This window comes from Urocitellus parryii, chromosome 12 (assembly GCF_045843805.1).
Source record: "Urocitellus parryii isolate mUroPar1 chromosome 12, mUroPar1.hap1, whole genome shotgun sequence".
Lineage (NCBI taxonomy): Eukaryota > Metazoa > Chordata > Mammalia > Rodentia > Sciuridae > Urocitellus > Urocitellus parryii.
This window is the reverse complement of record NC_135542.1, coordinates 37721592-37745660: the sequence shown is the minus strand read 5'-3', so window position 1 is coordinate 37745660 and position 24069 is coordinate 37721592. Positions and strand designations below refer to the sequence as shown.

Below are 24069 nucleotides of genomic sequence, written 5' to 3'. Positions count from 1 at the left end.
TATCACAATTTGTAAAAGAGAACATACAAGACAATCTAAGGGAAATTCTCTAGAAGTCATAAAAATATAGGATTTTAGATTCTGATGGGAACTTAAGCTCTGTTTTGAATAACGACACATTCCTCAAATAAAGAGATTCCTACGGAGACTCCTTGCAGAGGGAGATGCTCCTCTGCATATGTGCATTAGAACATTTCAAAGAAGTAGGAAATTTATTTATGCATTCACTTTTCAAGTCAAGATATCTAGCTATTCTACGATTGTGTTGTTAGCTACCCTGCATGAGTGAGAAACAATTCAACTCACCTCTTCTTTTATATACTACTGGTCTGTCAATGTGTGAGTAGTAGAGTGGTTTTTCACTTTTCCACATGTACCTGTGCAAGGTAGAAAAAAAATGCACCTCAGCACAATTCAGGACAGTTCTCCAGGCAGTATCTGGAATTTCTGATATTCAGTTTAACAGCTCTGGCTTGGAATGGCCTATTGGCACATGTCTACACTGTCTATAGAGCTCACACCCCAGAAGGAGAACTAAGTAAGAGCAGGCCAACAGAATGGGGTGCTCCCCCTACCATGCTGCTGCATCCTGAAGAAGCTATTAGTTACACAAAACAAAACAGGTTTCTCTCACTATAAAATTCCCTTGCTTTTTATCACAATTTGTAAAAGAGATATACAAGACAATCTATATTGTCTATATTCTGTCTTTATCTATATTCTGATAAAGTAAAGCCATCTAATAAATGATTGTTCCTATTGCTTTTGCCTTGACTGCCCTTTGCCTAAATTAGTGGTACTTCTGATTCTGAAACTCATAAAGTAGACAATAAATGTCAGTCTTTTTTGGAAATCTATCCTATTCCTGGTGAAAACAAGGATGGTAAAGCCCTACTAGTGTTCCCTGCACTGACTCAACCTATTCTTGCCAGAGAAAGCCAGTCAGGGAGGTTCATTGTAAAACAGGGATGTGGGATTGAGCGGGCCCTGCAGCATCCCCTCAGGGGCAAGACTAAGAGTCATCTCACATTCCTATAGATTATCAGTGACCAGGCCTAAACTCAGGCCAAAGGGAAGTGATATGTTTAATTCTGGTTATAGTGACAACTGCTAAACTTTGCCAAGCAGATGCTGCAGCTCTGGAACAAAGATAACAATGTTCATTTAAAAATCTCATTTTCATTCTGAGTTCCCTGAAGTGAAGGACTTTCATAACCTGTGGCAATGAAAAGAACATTGAATCAGAGGACCTGGCTCTGCCACTTTCTAGTGAAACGTCTAGGGACCTTAAGTGACAAATGATGGAGATTCTCAAAGGCACAGACAACCTCAATTTTCTTTATGTCCCTAGTGTTGAGAAGGAATAGCATACAATAGGGACTCATTTAAATATCTGTTATTGAATAAATGAATAAGCAAATTAATTTAACATCTCTAATTAGTTTACTACAGAACTGTTGTGAGGAATAATTTAGACAATACACGTACAGGTTCTTTAAATCCTTTTATTATCTAGATCTTCCCTCTTTCCTTTCATTGTGGTACTAGGCTTGAACCCAGTGGTGTTCTACCACTGAACTACATTCCAACCCTTTTTATTTTTTGAGATATGGTTTTACTGTTGCTGAGGATAGCCTTGAATTTGTGATCCTTCTGCCTCAGCCTCCCAAGCTGCTGGGATTACAGGTGTGTGCCACTACATGCAACTAGATATTTCTTAACTGCCTGGCTAGTAGGCACTTTCTTATCTGTGGACTTTCTGGAAAAGATGATAAGAAATAAGAAGTCAGAAATAGAAGGATTTGTATTTATCTACCTGTGGTATCTTACAATTGGTAATTTTTACCATTCTTTTTATTTTTTAAATATTTTTTAAGCTGTAGATGGTTTCAATATCTTTATTTTATTTATTTATTTTTATGTGGTGCTGAGGATTGAACTCAGTGCCTCGAACATGCCAAGCAAGTGCTATACCACTGAGCCACAACCCCAGTCCCTTTACCATTCTTTTTAACAAGGGAAAGAAAATATTCATAAAAGTAGGGGTTTTAACAATACGATGATAGCAAATGATTGCTTTAATGAATTGAAAAATTGAAAATTTTCAAGGATTTAAGAAATACTTAATCAAATCAGTATAATCATGACTATACATAAAAGAGAGAGGTTAACTTTTTACTTTAAATTTCCACAGTGATTTAAAATGTTAAGAACAGAAATAAAATTTCTCTAGGCCAGATGCAGTGGCACATGCCTATAACCCCAGCAACTTAGGAGGATGAGGCAGGAGGAGTGAAAGTTTAAGGATGGCCTCAGCAACTTAGCAAGACTCGATCTCAAAGTAAAAACTAGAATGTAACTCAATGGTAAAGTGTCCCTGGGTTTAATTCCCAGTACAAAAACAAAACAAAACAAAACAAAAAAACAAATAAAAAAACAAGAGAGAAAGAAGAAAAGAAATGAATTTCTCTAAATATCAGGAAGCAGTAGAGATTTGTAATCAATATAACATAGGAGATAATCTTCCTAAAATTATGTATAAACTAAAATTTGGTGAAGCATACCACATTTAAAATAAATCAGAGAGGGCTAGGGTTGTGGCTCAGAGGTAGAGCACTTGCCTAGCATGCGTGGAGCACTGAGTTCGATCCTCAGCACCACATAAATATAAAATATTGTGCCCACCTATAACTAAAAAATAAATATTAAAAAAATAAAATAAATCCGAGAGCTTGTCATTGAACCCTATGGTAGCTGAGTCTGTCTTCACTTTTTTTATTTTCTTAAATGATAAAAGTAACAAAACTTAGAGTAATAAAGAAGTTTCCTAAACTCAACAGTCTAATCGCAGTCCATGGGTGTACTCACTGTAAACATTTCTTAAGAATGCCTAGCCCAGATAGGTGCTTCTTATTCATTTATAATAAACACCTCCACAAGTAGAATCAAGGAGGCATTATTACTTCCTTAGAGTCACATGCCCAGAGGATAGGAAAGGAGACTTAAGATAACAATGCTCAACTGTCTGGACAACCCCTCTGAAACTACAGCTTCTTCAAAACTTTGCTATACTGTACCTACCTCTTCCCATTACATAAAGCTACCAAAAAAAAAAAAAAATGCCACAAAGGCCTTAGGATTTTCTAGCTGGAAGACACTTGCATATTTTCTTCATCTCTATGTGATTTGTTTTCCTATTTAAAAAAATAATTAGGGCTGGGGCTGTAGCTCAGTGGCAGAGCGCTTGTCAAGCATGCATGAGACACTGGTTCAATCCTCAGCACCACATAAAAATAAACAAATAAAATAAAGGCATTCTATCCATCTATAACTATAAAAATTAAATATAATTCACATATAGTAAACTCATCCTTTTCAGTGTACTTATGATTAGCATTAACACACACATTACTGAGTGCCTGTAATCCCAGTGGCTGGAGAGGCTGAGGCAGGAAGATTGCAAGTTCAAAGCTAGCCTCAGCAATTTAGCAAGGCCCTAAGTCAACTTAGTGAGATCCTGTATCAAAATAAAACAAACACACACATATAGTTATATAATCACCACTACAATTAACATACAGAACATTCCATCACTCCAAAAATCTTCCAGGTCCTTTCCTATACCTTGACCTTGAGCAATGATCAGTCTGCTTTTTTGGTTCCTATAAGTTCAGCCTTGCTCAGAATATAATATAAATGGAATCATGCTAGGGTAACTTTTTGAGTCTTTCATTTAGTGTAATGCATTTAAGAGTCTTTCACACTGTTGGATGTAGATTTGTTCCTTTGCATTACTCAAGGGTGGTGCATTGTATGGAAATATCAGTTTGTTCATCCAGTCACCAGCTGAAGGACATTTGGATTGCTGCCAGTTTGGGATGAATATGAATGAATCCACTATAAACATTTCTGTACAGTTTTTTTGTATGAACATAAGTTTTCATTTCACTTGGGTAGACATCTAGGAGTGGAAAGTGTTTGATATTGTAATTAAATGTATGCTTAACTTTATGGGAAAATGCCAAATGTTCCAAAATGGCTGTACCATTTTGCAATCCCACACTTGGTATGATTAGTTTTTGTTTTTGTTTTGTCTTGAGTCATTCTAATCTGTTGTAATGGATATTGTATGTGGTTTTAATTTGTACTTTCCTACTAACTGATAATACTGAGTATTTTTTCATGTGCCATCAATACATCACCTTTGGTCTGTTTATTTAAAAACTGAGCTGTTTTCTTATTATATTATAGATAAAAATCTTTTATCAGATAGGTGATTTGTACATAATTTCTTTCAATATCTGGCTTCTTATTCTCTTAAGTGTCTTTTGAGGAAAATTTCTTCAGATAAAGTCCAATTCATCAATATTTTTCACTCATAAATTATGATTCTGATATCATATAAGAAAGTTCTGCCTAACCCAAAAGGCCACAGGGCTCTTCTACATGCTTTAAAATGTTCCTCCATGTTCTTCTCAATACATCCTATGACAAATAAGTCACTAAAGCAGCTTAGTAATCTTTTTGGGGTTTCCAACTATTGTTTACTAGTGTTTTTTTTTAATCACCTCATGCATAGGGACCCATGATTAGCTGAAGAAAGTGTTTTAATCATTTTCATCTGACAACATGGAAGATGATATCCAGAGGAACAGAAAGAAAAATTAGAAATTTAGAGTTGTCAGCACTGAAAACAAACAAACTACAAAAGGAAAGGAAAAAAGAAATTGATATTTTAAAATGGAGAGAGAGGGGGAAGAAGAGACAGGTACAGGAGGTGACTGCACAGCATTAGGTGGTGGTGATTAAAATCAGTCAGTGGTGTTCACACCACACGTGTGGATTAGTCGGCAGCACACACTATGAAGGAGGACTGTGGTAAGACAGCCCTTGGACAACCTCCCTGGGGCTTGGAGTCCCCAGGGAAAATGGCATTTTATACACAGATTTACTTTTTTTAGTTATTAAATTCTCCCCTGAAGTAGCAAAATGTCTGTAAGTCTACACTGACTGTAACAGTACAATAGGAACAGGGCCATGTTTGAAGTGTGAAGTGGGTTGGGTAAGTAATACCTCAGTACCACCAAGACACTGGGCAGCATGGCCTTCGAGCTCCGGGCCCTCAGAATCATCAGGACTGGGCCCAATACACACCACAGAAGGAACAAAGACTCTCCAAGATGGTCTCTTGCTCTTGCTGCTGCTCTCGTAACTACTAAGACCCATTTTATTTTACACACAGGATTATAGCCAAGGAGATTAACCATATTTTAAAATTTTAATCACAAACTATTTTTACCATTTTTCTCATAACTGAGTATCTTCACTCAAACAGTGACCAACAAATTTGTTTAGATAATAACTACATTAAAGTACCTTTTCTTTTTTTCTCAAGATAATAACAATTTTTTTTAAAAAAGTAACATGCTAAAGATAGTACTAAAGAAACTTCATCTTTCAATTATGTCCTCTTTATGAAAATATGTAGAAAAATTTTACTTAACTTTCAAAACTTCCTATAACCTTTCTATTCAGAGAACTACCATCTTTGAAATAATCTGAGTGAATATGATCAAGTAAAAAAAAAAACTGATTCCAAAGACCCCATTACCATAACCACTAATTTTAACAAGTTTCCTAAACATGTCCTATATCAGTCTTCTTGATTGTAAGATGTCAATAATATGGAAATATTTTTAATATAATACATTTAATTATATTAGTTTCCCATCAAGCAATCAAAGACATGTAATGAGGATTACACTAGTCATGCCCACTAGTTGCGGGGAGGCACTTCCACTAATGACTGCCACTGTACTGTTTTTCTTGCCGGACTTAGTTCATTTCCAGCTTAAAGCAGGTAAACCGAAATTGGCTTTCTAATTTTTTAACATTTGGTTCTGCTTTAATCAAACCCAGCTTCTCATTTGTAACCTGTTCTGTATATTTTCTACATGGCTGCATTTTTAGAAATTTGATCAAGAACATCAAGAATCTTTGTGTACAATATTCTTTGCCTCTTGCAAGGACTCTCACATTCAGCTAGTCCCACAAGACCAGTGGTCTTCTGAAGCATACCTGCTATGAAAGCTGAAGAGCCCTATTTTACTGATAAGGAAACTAAAGCTGAGTAAATTATTCTTTTAAATAATTTGAGGAATTTAAATATTTCCCAAAGGACATAATTACTTGATAGAATTAGTACTAGTATACATTTACATAAACAACAGAGATGTTGACATTTTCTTCAACATCTCATAAATATTTAAAGTTCTAGGAATATATATGAAACCATGTGAGAGATAAATGGAAATGTACTTTATATGATAGTGTTTAGAATTTCAGTTCACTGAGGCTAGAAAGTGGAGTCACACTAGTCTATAATGTAGTCACACTCAAACCCAGCACTATCTAGCCCTAAAGGGTTGCTTTTTCCTTTCTATCACAATGGACCTACCTCTGAATGACAGATCAAAGAGAAATCAAGCAACAAGGTTAACTGAATTAAATATACTTGCTGTCTTCTTCCCTTTGTTTTTGATTTTCACTGAGATCATTATTTTGGGGAAACATTCCAAGTAAATATATCACAGGGTTTCATTTCATTTGTAACCTTTGTAATAACGGGAGGCATAGATGGGAAATCACTAATTTGATGAAGGGGAAGAGGGAGGAGTATTAGAAACACAAGCAAGACTCATGCAAACTGTATAAAGCAAAGTACTAAGGACAATGTGGTACCCTGTGGATTTCAATGAAAAACTGGCGAAATATAAAAAATAAAAGGGGAGTGTATGTTGGTTACTAGTTATTAGTAATAGAAAAATGGAGAAAATAGGGCCTGGGGTATAGTTCAGTGGTAGGGCATGAGCAGCATGCCCAAGGCCCTTGGATTGGTTCCTTGGACTGCCAAAAAAAAAAAAAAAAAGTTAACTAGAATGTATAGGGCTACAATGATATTTCTAGGAAAAAAAGTCACAGTACTGAAAAGTATAGAAATTTCAGCTTTCAAATGTAAAGTAACTGACACAGAAATAAAGTAGGTGAATCTAAAGTGAGAAGAAAATATACTTTGCTCTTGTTTCCTCCCATTTTTGTCTTTTCTCATCAATGGCTTTCTTCATGACTTGATACCACTTTCTGAACTCAAACCATGGCTTATCTGAAATAAATGAAATCCATGATTATTAGCAAAATAAATCACATAATAATAACATACACTGTTCATTTGGGTCTTTATTCACTGATGTTTAATGAAAGATTTACATAATAGCACTTGGAAATGATGAATGGAGTCACTGTTGCCATACTCTAATGTGACTTTCCTGAGTAGTTTGTCACTCCTCCTCTAAGTTCCTACCTGTACTGTGCCCCCCACCCCAATATTACACTGTAACCATCTTCTGAAGTGTCAGTTTCTCCTACACTTGACTGTTACCTCCTTGAGAATGGAACATTTTGTTTGTCACTACCCAATCAGGTCTCCTCCCCACCCCAATTCCAATAGCCAACACACACAGTCTGACGCTGCTCCAACATGTTCAGCAAACACATGAATTGAAAAGCAAATGATAAATGTGTGAAATGTGCTATAACAGCTGAATACAGACTTCTAGTTTCATCAGCAACTATTTCTGTTCTTTCTAATCCTAATTCAGATTCTAGAGAAAAGGAAGAAAATGGACTGTACTGGTGTGTGTTCAAAATGCAGCAACATTAAGTACAACAGCATTAAGCACAGTCAAGGATAAAGGGGGATTATTCTCCACTATTCTCCAACAAAGACAGTGTCTTTAATGTCTAAAAACATTTTTGACCTAAAATAATATGGCCTTGTAGGTATACAGCCAGAGGGGAAAGCAAACTACCAAAAGAACTGAGCATAGAGGACAACTGTAATAATTAATACAACTCAAAGTTCTTTGACCTTAGTAAATCACAATTTTTCTGACTCTCAGTCTCCTCCTCAATGAGGGGAGGAAGGGAATGGAGGACAACAGGGGAACAGAGACATGGGAACAATAATCCTTGCCCTGCTGACAGTAATGATTCTGAGGCCTCTAAGGAAGACAGGTTTGAGTGCTTTCTTTACCCCCACATTACACAGTCGGTGGATCACCTTTAGCATTACAAAGGACATTAGAAAACATCTAGTTCCATCTTTCAATTTATATAGATGCCAACATGTGCACTGTACAGAAAGAAGTGTTTTATTTTGCACACATTCTAGGAAGAATATACAGTGAGTACTACCACGGAGTGATAAGAAGGAAGAGCACTCAGGCAGAGGGAGAAGCAGGAGCAAAGGCTGAGGCCTCAGAACAGACAGGGTGGTCTGTCAGAAAGTTGATGGTAAGTTCATTGTCTAGCCGGGCTAAAGAGGGGAAGTTGAAAGTAAAGAGTCACTGAAATTTCTTAGTAGTCCACAGATATAATTAGATAATTATGAAAAAATAACCCTGGTAAACAAGGTGCATTTGTATAGACGAATATGTGCACATGTGTATTATTCAAGTTTCGCCTACATTTCTTTCATCTTTTAATCCATCATCTACATTCACTTGGCATTTGACTGATAAATTAAGTACCTTGCTTGTTCTCTTCATTATGTATTTCAGCAAGATCAGACAAAGACCTGGAGATAATAATAAATCAATTTACTTAGAAATCATGTATTTAGACAGTTAAATTTTGAATTCTTCTTAAAGAAAAGTATAAAACAGTAATTTGAAACTGATGTCAAATCTTCGTGGAGAAGCAGTCACTGAAGCAGGGAAGAAGACCCTATGAACACTATTACTCTCTGTTGGCATTTGGAAGGAGTAACACTGTAAAATTCCTCTATGTTCTAAAACAATCTTTAAGAGACAATGCCAGAAGCCTAAAGGTATCTAGATGAAGTGCTGAAATGATTCTTTAGGATTTATGATAATATTTTAAAACTCAGAAGTATGGATAATGAGAAATGCTGCTACCTAAAGAATATGAATGAAATATGGTCAAATGACTGACATCAATGAAGCCAAAGCACTACCTGAGAATGTGTCACTACATGGTACTAGCCAGTATCTACAGTTTCTCACTGAGATAACACATGGAATCCTCTACTTTGAATTATTAGGTAAAAGCAATGTTTATCCTACCACTTAAGAAAAGCTAAGATTGGCATAAGAAAGCATTACTTGCTGTATGACTGACACAGACTTACCATTCTAAATTGTCATCCAATAAAAAGAGCAGTTTCAATACAACCACAATGACAGCGACAGCTTCTATGTCGTATTTAACAGCTTTTGCCATTTTAGCTATGGGATCAAATGTTAGGAAATCTACTTCTCCTATTCCAGTCATTTTTACCACTTGGCAGGTTAATCCATGCATTTCATCTGTTGAAGAACAAAACAATAAGATGTGAATTAAATTCTTTGGCTAACTAGATTGTAGTTAACATGTGTATCCATATAAGCAACCATTACTTGAGATAATCAGTCAATCAATATTGAAACAAATGAAGGGCGTTTGTTGCCTCAGCATACTTAAGTCACCTCCAGGGGCCCAGGAGTGTGTCTATGTAACAGCACCAAATTCATAGCTCTCTGGTTTTTGGTCAATGGCATCATACAACCGAATGCACTATTGAGAGGAGTATTTATGAATTCTGAACACACTGCAGAGGTCCTCTTATAATCTTAAGAATGGGTGATTTGCGACCAATTTCAGACATTTTTAAATCTCAATCCTAAAGTTCAAGGATTATCACATCTTATTTTGTAGATCTATTTTGTTTAAAAAAATTGCTAACTACTTTCCCCTGCTAAGTAATAAAATAAACTCAATATAGGACATTTGTAGGATATTAAAGGTGGAAGAAGGGAACAAAATCATGAAATATAACTTAGAAATATCCCCTTTAACATTTTGGTGTTTTATGAATATTTTCATTTCATGTAGCTGTGGTCATGTTATTTTATAATTTGGCTTTTTTTTTTTATAATAACAAACATCTTTTATGAACTCTTCATAAACATTGTTTTAAAAGCTAGATAATGTTGCAATAATTATATATACATATCATTTATGTAAATACTACCTTTTTGTTGGATTTTTAAATTGTTTCTGATTTTTCAGTATTATAAATAAGGAGACCAGTAACATTTATATATAATTTTTTCCCATATTTCAAATTATTTCTGTTGAACAGATTTCAAGAAGTGAAATTTCTCTTCTCTGGTTCTTTAAAATACTGCCACCAAAATCAATTAATAAATACCAAATGACAATAATGTCTCTCTGCATATACTAAAGTATATTTAATTTTACTCATTCTTCTCAGGAAGATTCAGGTAAGAAATACTTTTATACAATAGCATCCAGAAAACACTGTTACCCTCTTTCTGCACAACAAACATGAGAACTACACTAGCTATTAACCAGACTATCATATTTTGGTAATCCATGTGTCCCTTCCATAACCTATTTTTATAAGTTCAAATTTTTTAGAATATGTGATAAAACACAAAAACTTTCCATCCCTGTGAGAACCATCGAAGAAATATTTACAAAACAGTGCCAAAGAGTAATTTGATCTGTGTTACACATCAAAATACAGAAATAAGATCTTCCAAATTCTGGAGTTCTGATCAAATAGTGTCTTTTCAAATCTCATTTAAATCACATTTCTTAGCTTTATAAATGATACATTTGGAAAGCTTAAATTATTTTTGTTCCTGTTTTAAAAAATATTTTAAAATTATAGACATTGATATTTGTTACTAACATTTCTACTTTCATAGCTAGCTAATGTATATAGACTGTTGATTATAGGCATTTTTTTCACATATGCATTTTCCTTCCTCTAAAATGCATTCCAACTGCGAATGTAGCACACACCTATCTTCCTAGCTATTTAGGAGGCTGAAGTGGGAGGATTTCTTGAACCCACAAATGCAAGACCACTCTGGGCAACCCATAAGACCCAATTTTAAAACAAAAATACATTGAATCACATTTCTGATATTGCTTAAACAATGATGTAATCATAACATGTTTGCATTTTCTCTTAATAAAAGTCCTGAATTTCTCACATTTCTAGTCTAGCAAGAAATTCAGGGCTGGCTTCCATCAGCAGATTCCATCAGGGTTACCTGTGTCTTGGTGTACTGTGAGCAAGGCACAGTGAGGCTCTCTTTAAAGGCTGTCAGTGCCTCAGAGAGTTCATTGTGATCTGACCAGACTCCCATCTTTGTTTACTTTAGAGACTGGAAATAGCAAATGCTATCGAACAACAAAAACGTTACCACAGATTAACTTCGGGGATTTTTTTAAAGTTAGAACTCATTATGTAGTAATAATGCTTCGTGCAAATAAAGAAGTGCTACATTTTTTAAAAGCAGGTCATTAATGACACATACTAAAATATTTGCTACTTTGCTTGCACTCAGCAAACTTGCTATAAATACCACATATATTCTCTCAAGCATAAATCTCTCACACTAAGATAGACCTTTGTTTCTTTTTTTTTTTAATATTTATTTTTTAGTTCTCGGCAGACACAACATCTTTGTTGGTATGTGGTGCTGGGGATCGAACCCGGGCCGCACGCATGCCAGGCGAGCGCGCTACCGCTTGAGCCACATCCCCAGCCCGACCTTTGTTTCTTAAGAGTTGTCCTTTAACCATTTTAAATTTCTGAATTCTTTTAAGAAAGGATTTTGTAATGAAGCCTCAAGGTACTATGGACCCTTTCAGGTGGCTCTAAGTAGTCTATGACTGCAAAGGGATTCTACATTCTACTTCTCACAATCTCAGCAGTGACACACCTCACCATAGACACCACACCTTACCAGGGAGATTCACTTCCATTAGGTATTTCATACTCAGGACATTGGGATGAAGGTAGCAGGCTTCAGTTATGTCTGGAAAACGAGGCAAATCTAAAAATGTGGCAACTTCAATCACGTTTTTATAGATATCCTCATAGTCAGGCCAAGACTGAAATAAATGAAAGGCAGTTAGAAAAGCAATTCTTGTAACAAAAATTATTTTTAAAGTTTTCTGAATTAAAAGTAATATGTATTAATTGAATAGAATCTGGAATATGGAGAAAAATATGAAAAGGGAAAGCACCTGTAAATCTTTACTATTCTAACTTAACAATTTTCAACATTAACATATTTCATTAAAAAGCTACTAAAATTCTATTTGGCTCATAAAATTTGGCCTTCCTACCATATCTAATGAAATCATTACTTCTTGCCTCAGAAGGATCTAGAGGAAGGATAAAGTTGAGACTCAACCAGGGTTATGGTGTTGTCAGTACTACTCTAACACACAACTCTCATCTCTTCTGCATCCTCTCATTAATCTTCAAATCCATTTCCACAAATGCAGCATATGTGGAAGATAACACCAGGCTTTAATTCTACTAGTTGATATCCACAACTCAACTTCATAGTAATTTCTCACATATAAAAGCTTATAAAATTCAGAAAAATAGGAATAAATATCAATAAATTAACTCTGTTCAGTCCTTGAAAATTGCCCTTGTTGTTTTTGCATCTTCTGTTTATATTTTTTCAATGTATGAACATTCCTAAAATCAATACTACATATACTTTTCCTAATTTATTCATCCACCTGCATAAAAATATCAGGTTTGGAGCCTAGTTTAGGCAAGGTACTGTGCAAGATACTTTGGAAAATACAAAGATAAATGAGATAGATCTCTCAAGAAGCTTACAATGTAGAAAGGGAGATAAGGTGTATGTATAAAACAACCATAGTTCAAAATACAAAGTTATCAAAATATTGTAAGGTATAAAAAATGCTCATAAATTTCAGGAAAATTAACATTTCTGATATGGTAAGACCCTGTTAAAATTGGTCCTGAGTCAACTGACCACAAGTTCAAGGCTGCCTTGGGCAACATGGTGAGACTCTGTCTCAAAATACAATAAAAATGGCTGAGGATGTAGCTCAGAGATAGAGCATCCTTGGGCAATCCTCAGTACAACGCACACACAAAGAATTGGTCCTGAATACAAATGCTTTTAAATCAGTTGGTAGTAACTGCAAGTTGAGTATGTGCACATTCAATAACAAAGCAATTCTACTCTTAGCTGTATGAGCCCCAAAGAAGCATGCATACATGGTGCATATGGTGAGGTGTGTCACTGTCTATAACAACATACTATTTGTTAAAAAAAAAAAAAATCCCCAAGCAGGAAACTATTCAAATGCCCATTAAATCAATTCTGATAGTTTCACATCAGCAATGAAATGAAAGCTCTACATGTGATGGTATGAATCTTCAAGATACAACATACAAAGCCAAACACAAAAGAGAATGATTCCAGCTGGAAGCGGTGGCACACGCCTGTACTCCCTGCTGCTCAGGAGGCTGAGGTGGGAGGATCGTGAGTTCTAAGCCAGCCTCAGAAAAGGGGAAGTGCTAAGCAACTCAGTGAGATCCTGTCTCTAATAAAATACAAAATTGGGCTGGGGATGTGGCTCAGTGGTCGAGTGCCCTCGATTCAATCACCGGTACCAAAAAAAAAAAAAAAAAAAAGAATGATTCCATTTATAAAGCAGCTCAGTCTCAAGCCTGAGTACTGTTAGAAGTCAGGACGGCCATGGCTCCAGGGTGGGGTGGCTCGTGAATGGAAGGAGCACTCAGTGGAACCGCTGGATGCTCCTGCAGTGAGGGACTGGATGCATGACTCTTCAGGCTGTGACACTCACCATGCTGCTGACAGTTATGATATGTGCATGTTTCCAGATGTCCACTTTATTTCAATAACCAATAAAAAAGAGGGAATGCGAGAAAGGAAGGGCATCACAGGTTAAGTAACTGTTTGTGTATCACTTTTATGAGAGAAATAATCTAACTTGTTAACAGAATTGGGTAGATCTTGAGAAGTATGTGGTCTACACCCTATACAAAGTCCCTGGCAGGAACATGTCTGGTCCTTCTTGTAAATCTCTAGTGACAGGAATTTACTACAATCCCCCCAAAGCCAGTCATTCTTGTGTATATGCAGGACTGAACCCAGCATGATGCACACCCTACATTCAAGTTCAATCACTAAGCTATACCTCCACCTTAGTCATTCCATTTTTAATAGTTCTAATCATTAAAAAGTTCTTCCTTAGTCTAAGGAAAAGTTGCTTCCCAGTTTGAGCTTACAGTCAATGAAACCCCCAAGTTGTTTTGGAAAATACTGCTGTTAAGTCATGTCTCACCATCTGCTAAATGTGTGACTATGTTTGGGAGCCAAAAGAAGGAAATTATTATTTCTCTGTAAAATTTCATTTTCTTAAATTTAGCTAATAGGCAAAAATAAAGAACAGGGATATGCTTTATAATGTTACAAGAATATATATGTTTACAGGAAACAATCATACTACTATTTTCCAGAATTTTTAAATTTTTTAATCTAGAATTTAATTCTGCTTTGCATGAAGCTACCAGCTCTCTGTCTTATAGATATATATTATAACTATATTTTGATATAGTTATTTCAAATCTAGACTCTGGAGGGCTTTTTTTAAAAAAACTTATTTATTGATTTATTTATTTTTTTATGTGGTTCTGAGGATCGAACTCAGGGCCTCGCACATGCTAGGTGAGTGCTCTACCACTGAGCCACAATCCCAGCCCCATGGAGTTATTAGTAAAAAAGGCATTCTAATCTATGCTATGTTAACATGATTAATTTATACCTGTAGAATACAAAGGAAATCTGTGTCAATACAAAATTAAAAGTTTGTTTTAATACTGACATAAATTCTACTTGTACACTAAATATTATTACTTACATTCTAATCTGTGAACTTAAAAGGGAAAAAAGGCAAACAAATTCTCAGCAATTTTGGAAGGTCTTCCTTTTTTTTTTTTTTTCATATGGGGGATTGAACCTAGGAGGCACTCTACCATTGAGCTACACCTCTAGTCCTTTAAAAATTTTTGAGACAGGGTCTCATTGAATTGTGGAAGCTAGGGCTGGGGATGTGGCTCAAGCGGTAGCGCGCTCGCCTGGCATGCGTGCGGCCCGGGTTCGATCCTCAGCACCACATACCAACAAAGATGTTGTGTCAGCCAAGAACTAAAAAAAAAAAAAAATATTAAAAATTCTCTCTCTCTCTCTCTCTCCTCTCTCACTCTCTCTCTCTCTCTCCTTTCTCACTTTCTCTTTAAAAAAAAAAAAAGAATTGTGGAAGCTAGTCTCAAACTTGTTATCCTCCTGCCTCAAAATCCTGAGTAGCTGGGAAATACAGAACCCAGCTTTCCTTTTTCTTTATAAACTTTGTTCATTTAGATAGAACATGAAGCATCCATCAAAGGAAGACAATTTTAATATTACTAATGAGATTTACGGCAGCCCTAATCCCTTAAAATAGTGCAAATGAGAGATGAAATTACATATTTCTATGTGCAAATAAATAAAACATGAGAGCATTTAATATTCCTTTAGAAGAATAATTATCTCAAAAAATGATTTAATGGATGATAAATTCATGAAAAGTGAATCATTAATAAATAGCAATCTGGTAGTTTAATAAGATTCAGTATGTTTTCAAAACTGCCACACTAAAAGCTGGTGTATCAAACTAGGCTTCTGGTGACAAGTAGGACATCATTCTTTCAAATGTTGAGGGGAAAATAGTTATTAATAACAAATCAACACATTTATCCCAAGGCTTGGATTCTAGATTATCCTCCTCTCAATGCAGTATTATAGACTTTGCTTATAAAATTTTCATTTATTTTTAAAAAGAGCTAACTTTCCCTTAATGAATAACTAAAAATATTGTTTTAAAAGTAGCCAAAGGTGGGCTGTGGCTGTGGCTCAGTGGTAGTGCACTTGGCTGGCATGTGTGAGGCACTGGGTTCGGGTCTCAGCACCGCATATAAATAAATAAAATAAAGGTCTATCAATGACTAAAAAAAAAAAAAAATTAATTAAAAAAATGTAGCCAAAGGGTTTTCAATATCATTCCATTAATTTTTTAAACCAGTCTTCTATCAGTATTATATATTAAGTTGTGAATGTATTTTAGCAATATATGTTTGTAGTACATATTAAAATGTATGAAATATAAATTATACAGAATTTAATAAAAATAGACCACAACTTAGAGAAGACCTCTTTTTAAATTAATTTTTAATATATACATTTTTAGTTGTAGGTGGACACAATATCTTTATTTTATTTTTACCCTACCAATGACGTTCCTTACCCAGCCAAAACCCAAACATTTAGGAACATCTTTGACACATCTTCTTTTTCACATATCACGAATTTTTCACATATTCCATTATATAGACTGCATATTCTACCTCAAAACTTGTTTTGTTTTTGTGGCACTGGGCATTGAATCCAGGGCCTCACTGATGCTGGGCAAATGCTCTAACACTAAGTTACATCCCCAGCCCTTCTTATTTTATTTTGAGACACAGTCTCACTAAGTTGCCCGAACTTGTGATCCGTCTCCCTCAGCCTCCAAAATAGCTAGAATTACAGGCACACACCATCACACCCAACAAAGCTTGGTCTTCTTAAAATAAATTTTATTATATATATTTGAAGACTACAACATTATGTTACAGGATATAGGTAGGCAGTGAAATGGTTCCCATGGTGTAGCACAGTAACATATCTATCACTTCACATCATTTTTTAAAATATGTGTGACAATGGCAGCTAAAATCTACTTAATTAACAAAAATCCCAAATATACTAGTTTTATTAACTCTAGTCTTCCTGTTGTAAGTAGATCTCTACACTGGTTCATTCTACATACCTGTTATTTTGTATCCTTTGACCTACATTTTACCACCCCCCCCATAATAATCACTGTTTTATTGTCTATGTTTTTTTAAAATTTATTCTAATTTGTTATATATGACAGCAGAATGCATTACAAATCATAATACACATATATAGCACAATTTTTCATATCTCTGGTTGTAGACAATGTAGTTACACCATTTGTGTCTTTATACATATACATGTACTTAGAATAATGATGTCCACCTCATTCCACTGCCTTTCCTACCCCCATGCCCTCTCCCTCCCCTTTGTCCTATCTAAAGTTCCTTCATTCCTCCCATGCTCCCCACCCATCCCCATTATGAATCAGCATCCTTTTTTTTAATGAATATTTTTTTTAAAGAGAGAGAGAGAGAGAGAGAGAGAGAGAGAGAGAGAGAGAGAGAGAATTTTAATATTTATTGTTTAGTTTTCAGCGGACACAACATCTCTGTATGTGGTGCTGAGGATCGAACCCAGGCAAGCGCACTACCGCTTGAGCCACATCCCCAGCCCATGAATCAGCATCCTTATATCACAGAAAACATTCAGCATTTGATTTTTGGGATTGGCTAACTTCACTCAACATTATATTCTCCAACTCCATCCATTTACCTGCAAATGCCATGATTGTATTCTCCTTTATTGTTGAGAAATATTCCATTGTGTATATATACCAGTTTCTCTATCCATTGTCTACTGAAGGGCATCTAGGTTGCTTCCACAGTTTAGCTATTGTGAATTGTGCTGCTATAAACATCGATGTGGCTGTGTCCCTGTAGTATGCTGTTTTTAAATCCTTTGGGTATAGACTGAGAAGTGGGATAGCTGGGTCAAATATGGTTCTATTCTCAGTTTTCCAAGGAATTTCCATACCGCTTTCCACTGGGGCTGCACCAATTTGCAGTCCCACTGCCTTTCCCCCCACATCCTCTCCAACACCGATTGTTGTTTGTATTCTTAATAGCTGCCATTCTGATTGGATTGAGATGAAATCTTAGAGTAGTTTTGATTTGCATTTCTCTAATTGCTAGAGATGTTGAACATTTTTCATATGTTTGTTGACTGATTGTATATCATCTTCTGAGAAATACCTGTTCAGTTCCTTGGCCCATTTATTGATTGGGTTATTTGTTTTTTGGTGTTAAGTTTTTTGGTCTTCTTAAAATAAATTTTATTATGTTCTTATACATCCGAGAGATTAGTGCCTATCTGATGTGCATATGGTATAAGTTTGCTCCCATTCTGTAGGCTCTCTATTCACCTCATGTGGGTGTTTTTAAGCTCTTTTAAAAACTATTCCACACATAAGTATGTTCATATAATTTCTCCTTTATGTGACTGGCTTATTTCACTTAGCAAAATATCCTATAGGTTTATTTATGTTGTGGCAAATAGCAAGGTCTCCTTATTAAGTCTGAACAATACTGTAAACCACATTTTCTTTATTCATTTGTCTGATGGTGTTTCTGTACATTGGCTGCTGTGACCATGGGAGTAGGGACATCTTTATGAGGTAGTGGGTATAGACCCTCAGAGGGACTGTTGAGTCATATGGCTATTCTACTTTTAATTTCTTTAGGAACCTCCACACAGTGTTTTCCACAATGGTCAAGGCTTGGTCTTAAATGCTACTATTTCTCCCTACTTCCACTACTACTTTAAGCCTCCAAACTGCCTCCCCAACATGGACAACCAATCTCCTAATGGATAGCGCCAGATGCACTTTTGCTTCTTTTCAACCCAGAGTGAGATTTTAAATGTAAATCTGGTATGTCACTACCGGATTAAAATCCCTCTAATTGGGCTGGAGATGTGGCTCAAGCGGTAACGCACTCGCCTGGCATGCGTGGGGCGCTGGGTTCAATCCTCAGCACCACGTAAAAAATAAATAAATAAAATAAAGATATTGTGTCCGCCAAAAACTGAAAAATACTAAAAAATTCTCTCTCTCTCTGAAAAAAAAAATCCCTCTAATAGTTTACATTATTCTTAGACCACTCCCCTCTAGCTGAGGGCTTTTTTTTTTTAATTGTTGATGGACCTTTATTTTATTCATTTATTTATATTTGGTGCTGTGAATTGAACCCAGTGCCTCACACATGCAAGGCAAGTGCTCTATGACTGAGCCACAACCCCAGCCTTGGTTCATGGCTTTTTTACAAGGTAAATTAGGTAGTTTTATCTTCTGCATTTTTACATGACACATTTTGTGAAAATTTTCTAATTTTATTAGATAATCTGTGAATATATAGTTTTCAGTAACTGGAAAATATTTCCCTCTATGAATTCTTCACTACTGAACTTCTACACTAGATGTTATACATATCATACTAAATAGCTATTAGAAAGTATTCTGCTAGGCTGTTCTGTGACTTAGGAAAATACATATTTTATATCAAATACTGAGTTTAAATAAGGGTAGACAAATTTGTGTATAGTCTTCAATCCTAATTTTGTAAATATGTTATAAATATTAAATAAGACAATAAAAAATACCAAATGTTGGGCTGGGGTTGTAGCTCATGGTAGAGTGCTTGCCTCCCATGTGTGAGGCATTGGGTTTGATCCTCAGCACCACATAAAAATAAAATAAATAAAAGTATTGTCTTCCTATAATTAAAAAATATTTTTAAAAATACCCAATGTTAATGGTAACCATAAGAAATTGGATTGGGGATGATTTTTATCTTATCACACTTCTCATTATGTTCAACATTCTTCTTAATCATTCTGAACATATTACTTTTTACAATAAGAACAAATAATATTCAAAAACATTACACAGCTTGGTGGTAGAGAGCTGGCCTAGTGTGTGCAAGGCCCTGACTTTAATTCCTAACACCACAAAAACAAAGTATATTGTTGTGTTTCAAAAAAATTGAAAATAGACCCACCATATCATCCAGCAATTGCACTTCTTTGGATATTTACCCAACAGAATTGAAAGCAGATAACTCGAACAGATATCTGTATACTGACATTTATAGGACCATTATTCATAATAGCTAAAAAGTGGAAACAACCTAAATGTCCACGGACAAATGGATAAACAAGATGTGGCATATCCCTACAACAGGATTATTCACTCTTAAAAAAGAATGAAATTCTGACAGAACTACAACATGGATATTCCTTAAAGACATTACGTTAAGTAAAATAAATCAAACATGAAAAGAAAAATATTATATGATTCCCTTTATATGGGTTACTTGGAGTAGTCAAATTCAGAGACAGGAAGTAGACTATTTCCAGGAGCTGGAGCATATGAGGAATAGGAAATCAGTGCTATGAAATGGGTGTGGAGTTTCAGTTTAGGAAGATGGCAAAGCCTGGGTGATAGATGGTGGTGATGGTTGCACGACAATGTGATATACTCAATGCTACTGGACTGCACTCTGAAAAATGATGAAAATGTTAAATTCCATGTTATGCATATTTTTGCATAATAAAAAAGTATAAAAAATGAACCTAAGTAATATTTGCCTAAAGGGGAAAAAACTCACAATATATTTGAACAGTCACAATTAAAAGTAAGTAAAGCTGGATGTGGTAGGGCATGCATGTTATTCCAGCAGCTAGGGAGAGTTCAAAGTCAGCCTCAGCAACCTAGCAAGGCTCTAAGAAACTCAGGGAGACCCTGTCTCTAAATAAAACACAAAAAAGGGCTGGAATGTACCTCAGTGGCAAAGTGCCCCTGAGTTCAATCCTCAGTACCAGGAAAAAAAAAAGTTAAGTAAAGCTGAAGATTTTTAAAAAATTGAACATACATAAAATCTATATACATTTAAAATCTACATTACTTGCTCATATCTACCTTTATTTCATATAAAATCTCTTAGTAACAGGGAATGGGAGATGGAGTTATTAAACTATTAAGTATATATCACCAAGATATGGGTCTGCCTTTCCCAGAAGACAAAACTTACTGAGCAGAAAGATAATATAGTATGTGTAGAATCTCTTGCCCAGAAATTATACCTACCACTTAGTGATTCTAATATAAGACCAAAGGGCTTTGTTTTTTAATGCCTCAAATAAAGTTAGATATTTATGATTGGATATCACCACTGCACATTATTTCTGTCCCAGGGGATGTCATCAAAAGCATCAGAATGCTACCTCCTGCCACCAATAGCACATATCTCGATTATACCTATAGGGCCTGGCTATGGAAATCCCCCATGCCACTTGTGCACCCAGTATAACTGAGCCAGGCCAGTTAGGGGGCCTGCATTGCCTGCTCATCAAAATATCTGACCTTTGGCACAAGGCCTGGGGCAGGCTGCTTAGCATGGTTTTAGAGAATAAGAGGACTGTGAAACATTTTTGTCTCTGTCAAACTGTTCTTAGTCTAGAGTGGAGAGTCAGTTTCTAATATTGATAAGATTCTAAAACATAGATAACTATCTCACAAAGATTAAGATTCTAGGGTTGTGGCTCAGTGGTAGAGCATTTGCCTAGCATGTGTGAGGCACTGGGTTCGATTCTCAGCACCACATATAAATAAATAAAAATAAAGGCCATTGACAACTAAAAAATTACAAGATTCTAAAACATGGATAACTATCACATAAGATAACTATTTTCAGTGACTATTTTAGACTGACTTGTAGAAAATGCATTTGTCTTATAAAAACACACTCAAGGGAAGGATTTTAGAAGCTGTGTGGATTTGCAGTATATTTTCACTAAGTAAATGGAATCTGATGTAGTTGGTAAAATAAGAGTCTCACAGAGTCCTGTTTAAAACTTTGCATGTTTAGTAAAGTACAACAGCATTTTGCTTTATATTGACCCGTGGGCTAATGAGTCTACTACTACCTCAAATCTTTCAAAAAACAAGGTGGAATAACAAAGGAAAGACAGAAGCAACACAACATCCCCCTCAGAATCATGTGCAAGACACTTATTAAGAACACCTCTTCTTAGATCCCACACTATACCAGACTTCCTAAATCTGTCTTTGACCCTGGGTCCAAAAAGCTGCAAGTTAAATGAGTCTTCAGTATATTTTTAGGTATACTAAAGCTTGAGAACCTGTAGGGTTAATGATATTGCTGTGAATCCCAGGGAACAGAATGTATCAGTTGAGGGAAGCAAAAAGTAAGTGAAAATATAGGGGCCTTCCATCTTTATTTTTCTTACAGATTAGCAGAAACCCTCAGATGGTTTTACATTGTGAGCTTGAAAAGAGAAACACACACATGCATTGCAGTGATGGTTAAGATGTCAAGAAAGGCCAGGAACAAAAGACAACATCAACTGGTTTCTACTAGTGCCATCTGGCAGTAGCAATTCTGGAAGGGAGGAGTGGGAACCAGAGGAACTGAGAACACCTGTTATCATTATACTCACCTTAATTTCCCTCGGGTAGATTTTAAACTGTCAGATTATTATTCTAAGATTGCACAAACAATCCCAAGGATTTCCAGTGGCCCACAGAGTTAAGATGACAGACAAATCTAGAGTACAGTTTGAAGTCTAAGAGTGTTTTAAAACTTGATCCAATAAGACCTTCATTTGGAGGTGCTTAAGATATGACTGACAACTCTGGAAGAGTCTTTTTCTTCCTTCAGCCAAAAGGGACCCAGTTTCACAAAGGCTGTAAGACTGCTTTGAGGCAAAATGAATCATCATGGCAAAGTGCCCGCTCAGTGGATCTGGCTGAGCCAGCTCCGTGTCTTTACATTTTACTCATTCAGAGAGAAGATCAGAATGTTGTTTATCAACATTTGAAATACTGGAGATGTGCTTCAGAATGAACTTCCAGTTTCCTCTTTATCCCTTCTTGACGAATCTGGAGAGAGATGATGAAATAACTAATTTCTGAGAGAATTTGGAAACACTGCCAAGGATTGTTGTAGAATAATACGCTACATATTATTCATTTAGAAATTGGTCTGATGGTTTAAAATCTACAAAAATAAAGAAAAATCATGACTGAACTCCAAAGTAGCCCTCCTGCCTATCATTGACAGAATAAATTGTATTTAATAGAGACAAGTGTATTTAAGCCCAATACTTTGGTTCTACCAGTGATTTAACCCTTTGATAGAAATGGTACCCCTGAAAGAGACTATGAAAGAGACTAGATTTTCAGCTTGGTCTACCACATGGACCAAAAGATTTTTACTAGAAGCAAAAAGTGAAGCAGCAAATATATAATGCTCTGGATTTGATCCCGGGCACTGTTTACAGAGAGAGAGAGAGAGAGAGAAGCATAAGAGGCAGAAAAAGGAGCAGAAGGAGATCACCTTCAAATTAAATGAACAAATAAACAAAATGCAAAGGCTGTCCACTGGGCTGGAAGTCACAGCACAGAAGAGGACACGCCTGGGAGAACCTGAAGCTTCGTGCGTACCACCCACCTCCTCTCCTGACTGCTGGGCAGGAGACCGACTGAAAAACCTCCTGGCCTGTGTGGAAAGGAGGATAACTAACATCTTCTGTACTTTGTTCTCCGTCCCGTTTTAGGTGAATTTTGATAGCTTTGTGGTTACTGAGACATAGGTGCCCTCTTAAATACTACAGAACAACTTAAGGGAAAGAGATGGCTTACCCAGGATAAGGTTTGAGAGGGGTTTTAAAGCTTTCTTGGAGGAGGGGGTTGTTTTCAAGGTGTGCTCAGCTTTATGGAATAACAAAAATAAACAGAGATAGAAGAACAGCCCCCCCTCCCCTGGCATTATCTTCATGGCCATCTCTGAGCACAATTGCACCTTTTGTCATTTCTGGTGGAGGTACAGCTGCCCAAGAAGCCAAGACTTAGTGGAGAAGGTAAAGACATGGAAGGGGGTAAGAAAATGCTTTCTTTGTTAATGAAAAGCCATTTCCATTTAAAAGTTTCAACATACTATAGAACAGTGAATGCACACAATGAAGAAAGGCTGCCTGTTAATAAAATCAATAGTTGACTGAAGGCATCTCAAACCTTCCCCTTTTTCTATAAAAAAGCAGGGTGGGGAAGGAGGGACTATTACTCCACTTGGCTACAGATGTATCTAAAAGATACAATGAAGGGCTAGGGATGTGGCTCAAGCAGTAGCGCAATCGCCTGGCATGCGTGTGGCCCGGGTTCGATCCTCAGCACCACATACCAACAAAGATGTTGTGTCTGCTGAAAACTAAAAAATAAAAAATATCAAAATTCTCTCTCTCTCCTTTCTCTCTCTTTAAAAAATAAAAATAAATAAAAGATACAATGAATATGATACATAGGGTTCCTAGAGTGATACAGATCCATTTAATTACAACA

At 35.9% G+C, this 24069-nt stretch overlaps 1 protein-coding gene across 2 annotated transcripts in view; it reads right to left on the bottom strand.

Annotated features, from left to right (window-relative positions):
* The window catches only part of Taf1b (TATA-box binding protein associated factor, RNA polymerase I subunit B), a 70486-nt gene that overhangs the window by 6000 nt on the left and 40417 nt on the right, over positions 1–24069 (bottom strand). For both annotated transcript variants that reach the window (XM_026407765.2, XM_077791765.1), the window contains exons 9-13: positions 11844–11991; positions 9209–9386; positions 8589–8635; positions 7072–7162; positions 307–377 (exon numbers count right to left, since the gene is read on the bottom strand). In XM_026407765.2, the coding sequence (XP_026263550.2) occupies positions 307–377; positions 7072–7162; positions 8589–8635; positions 9209–9386; positions 11844–11991 (535 nt within the window). The remainder of the gene's footprint in view (positions 1–306; positions 378–7071; positions 7163–8588; positions 8636–9208; positions 9387–11843; positions 11992–24069) is intronic.